The following is a 9,216-nucleotide window of genomic DNA, read 5'->3' on the forward strand; positions in this document are numbered from 1 at the left end:
AAAGATGTATCTAAGCAGGAAAGTAACGCAATAAGCAACATAACAAGTCAAAACAAACGATCCCAAGCATGAAGGTTTCACCACAATCCACCATCCAGTTTACTTTCAAGAAGAGATGCTTTACCCGAGTAAATGCAGCAATTCCTTGCTCGATTTACCTGAAACCTTAATCTTCAACCATTATCTACAATATATGAATTATCTATAAACAAATGGATCTTTGCAAACATACGTGGGATTCTGTACAAACTTCAGCCATTTGTCATTATATATACAATGCTACAAGTAGGTACACAAGATTAGTACAGTTGTGCTTACAAGCTCAATAAACCTAAAGGAAACTATTATCAGTCTCAGGGGAATTGCATAGCTGTGCAGACTTCGCCATCCAAAAAGTCAAGGAAACGAACAGTCAAAAATGTCGAGCACACCATTGCAGCAACGTCTGTGGCTTGGTCAGCTAGCAATGTAATTGCATTTTTTTTTTCTCCACCTGGTGACTGCAATTGCTGTGTTCATCAGCCAAGTCAGTTCTTTTGGATCATCTGATAGGAAAATTTACATAGCCAGCATCTACAAAACTTAAGGACCGGGGAACTCAGAAGCAAGATAGCAAATTTCCGTAAACAGGGCCCGAGTGTTATCTGCATAAGATAACAAATCTAGTGAGCATAATGACAATAGAATATCTTATTTCAAATGCAATATGCAACAATCACCAAATACCTCCATCCATGGTAGGGTGACCAGAGTCACAACACCACACACACATACGCACTACTTTGGTGCACCGTTTCATGGCTAGAGAGAAGTGTCTTGCCATTAGCAAGGTTTTGGCCCCTCTCACCTATAATTATATAATAATTGCTCATATAAATAACTAAGAAAACTTGCTCTCCCAGAAGCAATATGCTAAACTTTTCCAACAAGATTATTACTTCCTTTCGGAAACACTCTTCACATACCAAGATTTACAAGACCCCCCTGCTCTGGTTATTCTTCTAAAAGAAATATACATCTTGAATAAGAGTGTGTGTGTGTGTGTGAGCTCGCGCATGCGTGTGCAGACGACGTGTGTGTGCAATCATGGGTTGTGTGGTAATACCGTAATACACTTTAACAAACACATATTTAATATTGAAAGTAATGCTGCTTAGTTCTAGCAAAGCAATAAACCTGACAGAGTTCCTAATAATAGAAGTGACTTGGTCACAGAGAAAGATAATTCCTCTGTGATTCCTAACACAGGCTCAAGATCATAAGCAAGACTAATAAAAGGATATAGAGCATATTGTTGCACTTTGTACAAAGAAGTTGCTAATAAATTCAATCAGAGAAGGAATATATATTCAAATAAAAGGATACCAATGAAAATGTTGTTTGTTCAATGGCATGCTTAGAGAGGATCCCCACCTCTAGCTTGGTAGGAGTAAAGATCAGGATCAACTAGCAATGCCAAGAAATATGAAGGCTGGTGGAGTGAAGGGAATAAGTCCTTCCCAGCATGAGAAGTAGAGAAAATGGCACTCTAACCAGTATGATTTTTTGAGTGTGCACTACGTTGCAGGAATGGTTCTTTAGAAAGTTCATAGACTCTGAAACTAGGATAGGCAGCTAACGTTACCAAGGCAAGTGCTAAGAATACTAGGATGGGTTTGTGGTGAGACTAATAATGAATTTGATACTGCTTATTGGTCTGAAAATACTTGCACAATGAATGATATGAGAGAAATAACCAATATGATCTTAAAAGGAAATTGACATGAGTTCGGATAAGGAGTGCCGATATAGTTACATATTTATAGTTAGTTATTCCTTTCAGTAAATCTAGATCTATTCTCAATAAGTATAAATATATATACTAGGTTATTGGGTAAAACCAACACCGGGCAGGTCATGCGTTTGATTCTCACTAGCACATGCGGATGATGGGTGGGGTTAAAAATAAAAAATAAAAATAACTATATAACAATACTAGGCAACTAATATAGTAAATATCATTTGAAATGGATAAATTCTACAACAGAGCCTAATCTGTATCATATCCAAATACTATTACTTCCCAAGTACTGTCAAAGCATATTCAATAAGTAATACATATGTGTATATGTATGGTACTTATTGATTGCGCCTTGAATTGCGTGATTGCATTCCTAGTATAGAAAAGTACTAGAGTTAGAAAATGTCTACAGCAAACATCAAAATTGATTTTGAATTAAGAAGGCAAAAGCATGCATCAATAAGGAAAGTAGATAGCATATAGTAATGATGAAAGAACTTTAATCCTGACAAAAGAGTTCAGCAAAATCTTTCCAGAGTTACTAGTACCCTACTTCATAAGTTTGGCAATCACTTATTGTGGACTGGGTAATGAGGAATCCAATTCCCATTCCAAGGAAAAGAGAAACAATGAATCCCACTCCAGTATTTGGAAATGCTGGGAAATGCCTAAAGAGTTTTTGAGGATATCGATAACATTTTTAGTTCTTAACGATACAAACTGTGAGTGATGTTTATTTATTATAGCCACCTTCATGGAATGGGTTTTGCAAACCCAAGGAAGTTCATGGATACCCTATTCCCGTATCCTGGGTACACCATTCCCTCCTAAAAGTTAAATCACTACCAAGATGTGTACCAAACATAGGAAAGGAAAGCCATACCCATTCCCAATCCCCAAAATGGCAAAAACAGACACTTACCTAAATAAAATGCCTAGCATGATTTTGTACAAAGTAATTAAATTACCTCAAATGCCTCATAAACACACCAGCTATGCTGAATACCATCAATTTCTGTTCTAGGAAGCTTATTTACGAGCAATAAGATTGCAAAATACTTGTCATCTTTACCTTGAAACGAAAATACTAGTCCAATGGGCAAAACGACTGCCCCCTAATTACTAAACCAACCTGCTATGATGATTCCATAAACACCTAGCCAAGATATGGCAAACAATAAAGTAGCCCTACTATAACTAGACTTAAATAAAGTTCCTTTCAGTATCCATAACCAAAAGGTACAACAGCCCAAGCAACCAGACTTAACCTATATGCAGTCACTGGAGCCATTCTAAAAAGGGAGAAATTAGCACTACTGGATAAACAGCTAGAGGTTATCACGATCCGAACACTCCCACTACATCAGGAATTCAGGATCCTTTCAACATTGCACAAAAGCCATTACTTTACATTCAGCTAGCACTCAAAAGGATACTCCTAGAAGTGGTAGAACTAAGTAATTATAGCATTTATATAATATATGTAGAAAGCTTTTATGTCAGAAATTTAATTTACTATTATGTTCCGATATTGACTGATAATTCATCAATTCGATATAGAGATTTTAACCAATAGAAGTGACATTGAATCTGCTTCCATCTACCAACTGTACCTATAGGAAGGTTAAATTAACTCAATTTCCCCAGGATAAAAAAACAAAAACAAACAAGCAAACAAAACTTTTTAAGTTTTCTCTGAAAACTGCAGCAACTGAAATATTGCCGTTTTGTTATAGTAAACCACAAATCCATATAACAGTATGCATTCTTTTCATTACACACTCACATATCAGATCCAACATGAACTGTTACCTTTCTCCGAGTTAGACTCCCTTCAACAATTACTAGAAACGCCAGACAACTAAAATAGCTTATTTTCCTTTGACTAGAAAATATTTCAAGTACTTAACTTTGCCAACAAAGACATCTTTAAAGTTTTGAAAAAGAAACATCTTTTATTGAAAACTCAAGAAAGTTACTCCTATAGTTACTTCCAAGGAACAACTATTTAAAATTCACCACAATCTAAGAAGCACCGAAACGGACACGGACATTTAAAACGACATGACACAGCAACTCTCTAAAAACTCGGACTGACACGTTATTGACTTGAACATTAATATTAAATGAAATATTTAAAAGGTAATATACACATAACGTTTAAGGAAATAAATGCCTTGTCATACTAACAAATATTGCACAATGAATTTGGACACCAATTCCATCAGTCAAGGGATATTCAAAACCGTACTCTTTTTTATATACGTTTTGAAATTGAAATCATAACCACAAAAGTACATGCTGCTTTGTTTAATGAGATGCCCATTGTATTGGTCATCCATAAGTTGTAACAACCAATGTGTTGGTCTTTATTAAGTTTTACGGATGGTCAGGTTTGATCAAGTCCATGATTAAGTACTTAGCTTTTGCCAACAAAGGCATCCTATTTAGTATTTCAATGTAGCAAAAATGATTTCTCATTAAGTTATTACCCAAATGACTACAACACAATGTGACATGATTACAAATGACAAAATCATTACTGCAAGATGCACCAAATATTTGGTGACTGCAATTTCAGTGGGTTTGAAGTACAAATAGGGACTCATATTTTGGGGACCAGAAAGTATATAACTTTAAAATGCTCTTGTTAGAATGAAGAATCTACATTAATCATTCAGGACATCAACAGATATATCTATGTATTTTATTCGTCTTCACTAAGAATGCCCCACCACTAACTATTTTAAGACCTGCTCCTGCTGATGCAAACAAATAACCCCATTATAGTGAAATCTAACAAAATCCTGCCATCCAGAACAGAGAAAAGAGCTCTTAGGGATGAAACACTAAAGCTACACTCGGGAACAGACACTCCTACATAAGAAGTATGTTTAAAACCACTCCAAAATTAGGTATTACTTCATTAACCCCCAGAATTTTATTCCAGGTTCCAAACATTCCTAATATTACTGATTTATAAGTTTGCTTATGTGATTCCCCTTTGAATTATTGCCACCTTGTGTGATGCTAATATCAGTATTTGAGATATTATGAATATCCACATATATACCCACATCTACCTACTGATGACGGCTGACCAACTATCATCATTTTTATTGCCACATGGAACAGAAAGGGGGATTTTTTTTACCACTTTTTGTCCATATTTTTCGGAATTGCTAGTGGTGAAGAAGAAGCATACAAACAAGTCAAAGCTAAGCTGGCCACTTCAGACCACCTAATCCTACCCAACCTAAATTATGCCTCGTCCATATAGATAAGTTATCCATATGTAAAAGAAAAACAAACAAAACATCGCATCCAAAATTTTTTGATGAGTACTCAATACAAAAACAGAATAGTTCTATATTTAGGAAAGTAGGAGATTGTTCCTTTCTTCTGGAACATGAACAGAAATGGAAATTCTGTGTATACTCAGTGACATACAGCAGAAGCCAAAACTAGTGGTAAACAAAATGTCCAGATAAAGACTGCTAGTAGCAGATTTAGCCATGAGCACTGCTGCTGACAAATTATTCTAGTAGTAGATTTAAAAAGCCTCTATTCCTGTAAAGTTGATGCTCTTTTTCCTCACTGCAGTTAACTTGTTTAACTATCACAATCTAAGTCTTGACTATGATATCCTGTAAATGTAGTTGCAAATTACTAGATTCATACTAATAATCCAAAACCCATCCCATCTACTTAATTGAAATTCATGATGCAACCACAAAGCAGATAAGAGATTCTGAGACTTTACTCCCTCGAGTATTAATCTTTGAAGAAACATCTAAAACTATTTAATACGCACTTAATGTCCCAATGGAAACAAGTGAAATCGTCTTGCTCCATAAGAGGGACAAATAAAAAGGGTAAAGGAATCCTAATATGAATAGAAAAAGATTCGCATATGAAACAAACTGAATATGAAATGATCCAAATACTACCACACAGGCAGAGCAGATGAATAAGAAACTATCCAAAATACAGAACAAACTGAATGACAATATAGGAGTTTATAAAAATTTCACAGAAATACTGGAGTTACATGTCTGCCAATCATATGAAACAACACAAACAATTCCATCTCATGGAACCAGGAATAATGCAAATGAATTTCTTAAGGAATCACACACCTACACCTAAAATGGTTGAATAGTTGACAATAAAGTTTGAACTCAAGCTACAACAAACACAGGAAAAGACACCCTCACTGTATGTGATCTCAACAATCAGAAGGTAACCAGGGGAAGCTGTGATGCAAGATAGAAGAAAATATAGAAATGCTTTTTAAAATGAAGTTGGCTTTACCTTACGGCAGCATATTCCCATAACTCTGTCAGCATGATTCAGAATGTATCACACCTACAAAATTAGTCAGTTACAGATAGCAAGTTTCCCTGTCCATTCATCAGCCACCGCCACCCCATAGTCAAGGCTTAACTCCCTCAGAGGAGGAATGTTCTCCATTGCAAATAGCATAAGATGAGGAAACATCAAGTTGTTGTGATCATAGAGAACGAACTGCACCATCACATTTGGAGTGGTACTCTGGCTCATATAACAAGCAACATTCCTCATTTTTGACACATCCATTGCAAAATCCAGCGGTGGGATTGCCGGATAAGTTGGACGCGCATAATCAGGATAGATCTGAGATAAATCTCCCCATTCTGCCCATTTATCAGAAAACCGATGGGGATAGATCAAGCTATCACCATCCATGGAAAAAATTTGAGCCTGCTCCCTCGTGAGAATAACTCCTGTATACTCACATATAAAAGCGCCAGCATGTATCAAGTCCAAAGACCTAACCCCCCAACCTGTTTCCCTTGATCTAAACACTTCCAGTCTATTTCTCAATCCATGTTGGGTGACACGATTCCGACACTGCGGGGGGCAACGGCAGAAGGTCCCACACTCAAATACCACAGGCTTCCCCCTCAGAAGAAACCCATTCTGATCATAAGGAAACTCCCCTCCATTTTTCATAGCACAAAAGCAATTTTCATTACAACCGTTAACACATTCACAGCCAGTTCCGTTTGCCGACTGATGATACACATGAGTTGGAAATGCAGGTGTCCTAAGATACTCATAATACAAGGGGTCCTGATCAGCATCAATGTCATTGAAAAGCAACACCGGAATCTTCTCCCTCTGCTGTGAAAGATCCAAACTAAGATAACCCTCGGCCTCACACTCAATGGCCTACTCCTAAGACTCTCAGCAAACTTAAGAATGGAGCTCCCCATCTCAGGCTGCCCCTCGATTCTCAAAAGCTTAAACTTATAAACACCAAACCCCGACTTCCCAACATCAAGCCAAGTTTCAAGAATCCTATACAAACCATCATAAACATACACCTTACTCGAAACAGCCCCATGAATCTTCCTCCCCCTAATAACCCTCACTTCAATTCCGTAATGCATACTCCTCTCCAACGCCAAGTTCCCACCCTCCAGCTTCTGGTGTGCACATTGCCTATTAAACTTGTCCTGCCCTCCATGTCCTGTGTAGATAATAATATCCCCAGCATCCTCATCATCCTCGTACCCGCCAGAGACGATAATGCTCGTCGCAATCGGCTCCCTATTCGAGCTCTGGCTCCCTGGAAGATAGTCAATTCCAGCTTGGACTTGACCATGTATCCCAACCACACATAGCTCCATGCGAAAGAAGAAGAGGTCACCAACATAGACACCGGGGATGGACCCCACAATCCGCTTATCACGGTTGAGCCAGAGGCCACGGTCCCGGAGCACGGAGGCGGCCCGCAAGTCGCCCCGGGTCCGTTTCCCCTGACCCGGATTCTTCTTGTCCTCCTCCGCCACCGAGAGGATCCGAATCGAATCGTAGAGCATCCGGGTCTTCCTGACGACCTCACGGAAGTAGCGGTGGTCCTCGTCGCTGAGATCGGTGACCCGGACGAGCTCGTTCGACCGCTGCGGGTACTTCTTCCGCTGCACGACCTCCGCCAGCTGCTGCTGCTGGCTGTTGTCCTCCACCGGAACAATCGCGCCGGACTCCGGGTCCAGAACGACGCCGTCCTCGTCTCCGCCACCGCCGCGGCCGCCGCCGTCGCAGTTCTGAATCCCTTTCGCGAAGGCGGTGTGGAAGAGCTCGGAAATGCGGTGGAACTCGGAGTAGACGTGGTCCGGCGCGGCGGCGACGATCGAGGTCTGGTGGGGGAGGGGGAGAGGGGTAGTTTGGGGATTGGGGAAAATGTCGGAGCTGGGGCTGGGATCGAAGGGGGGTTGGGGAGCTGGGTCGTCGCAAGGTTCGGGCTTGGGTTCGATTTTGGGGACCTTGAGGGATATGGTGGCGGTGGCTAGGGTTGAATTGGGGACGGATTGAGGGGAGGCATTGAGGTCAAGAATTGGGAGGAGAGAGCCCATGGTCAAAGGAAAGAAGTGGGTTTGAGTAGAAAGAGAGATGGGCATGGAAGGTGAGGTTTCTTTTTAGGGTTCTGAAGCTACTTTCATGGCGGAGTTGAAAATGGAGCTCACCTTCTTCTTCTTTCTTCTCTCTCTGTCTCGTTTTTTTTTTTTTTCTTTTTTGGGATGTCAAAAAAATTGAAAGAATTGAATGAAGCTTGGGGTTTGTTTTATTGTGGACGGAATTGCCCCTCCTTCTTATTAGGACGGCAGCAAAGGAGTGGGGACCCCACTCCAAAAGTCTAAAAAAGTAAGAAACATGTCGCCGTTCCTTGAAAAAATAGTTTGAAATTCTTGAATAGCGTACAAAACTTAGATTATGTTTGATTTTCAAATTTTCAAAAGGAACCCTTATTGACCAATTCAACCTTTCCGGACTTTTACGTACATAGATTTCTTGATTTTTAAATGTTAATTTCAAAGAACAAAATGTTATGTACGGTTTGTTCCTCTTTTTTTTTTTTTGGGGTATAGAAACAATTTATTGAAATGAAGAACACTATAGGGAAAACTGAAACCAAAGTTCAAATCTTGCATAGAAGGTGGAATATGACCGGCATTAAACAACAAAAGTTGAGATAGAAAAAAAGAGGGATTGAGATCCGAATTCAGAGGGCAAACTTTCCTATGAGCAAGCTAGGATAGCAACATATTGAGCTGCTGAATTTGCATTTATGCTGGACCAAGACCAGCTAACTGATACAAAAGATATGGATGAAGATATAATAGCATGAACAATAAAGCAACAAACCAGTCCACCACCACATAATAGTTATTGAGAGTAGAAATGAGCTGCAACGAGTCTAATTCTACAGTAATAGTAGATAGAGATAAAGAAGAGGCAAGCAACTCTTCGAAACACGTACTAGCCGAAATTGCCCGCGCATATTAAGCAGAACCAGCAAAGAGATGCTCATTAGAATCACTATTCCTAACAGCAATACCTCCACTAAGAGAGAGAGACTATCCCAAGCTGCATCAATGTTCACCTTAACT

The 9,216-nt window shown here is 39.2% G+C and overlaps 1 protein-coding gene across 1 annotated transcript; it reads right to left on the minus strand.

Moving 5' to 3' along the window:
• Nucleotides 1–219: 219 nt before the first annotated feature.
• On the minus strand, nt 220–8,396 carry LOC112196395 (histone-lysine N-methyltransferase family member SUVH9-like). Its single transcript, XM_024336720.2, is given in 3 exon segments — nt 220–644; nt 6,095–6,975; nt 6,978–8,396. Coding segments are annotated over 2 exon segments (2,064 nt in total). The 5' UTR covers nt 8,227–8,396; the 3' UTR covers nt 220–644; nt 6,095–6,160.
• Between the last annotated feature and the right edge of the window lie 820 nt (nt 8,397–9,216).

This window comes from Rosa chinensis, chromosome 4 (assembly GCF_002994745.2).
Source record: "Rosa chinensis cultivar Old Blush chromosome 4, RchiOBHm-V2, whole genome shotgun sequence".
Lineage (NCBI taxonomy): Eukaryota > Viridiplantae > Streptophyta > Magnoliopsida > Rosales > Rosaceae > Rosa > Rosa chinensis.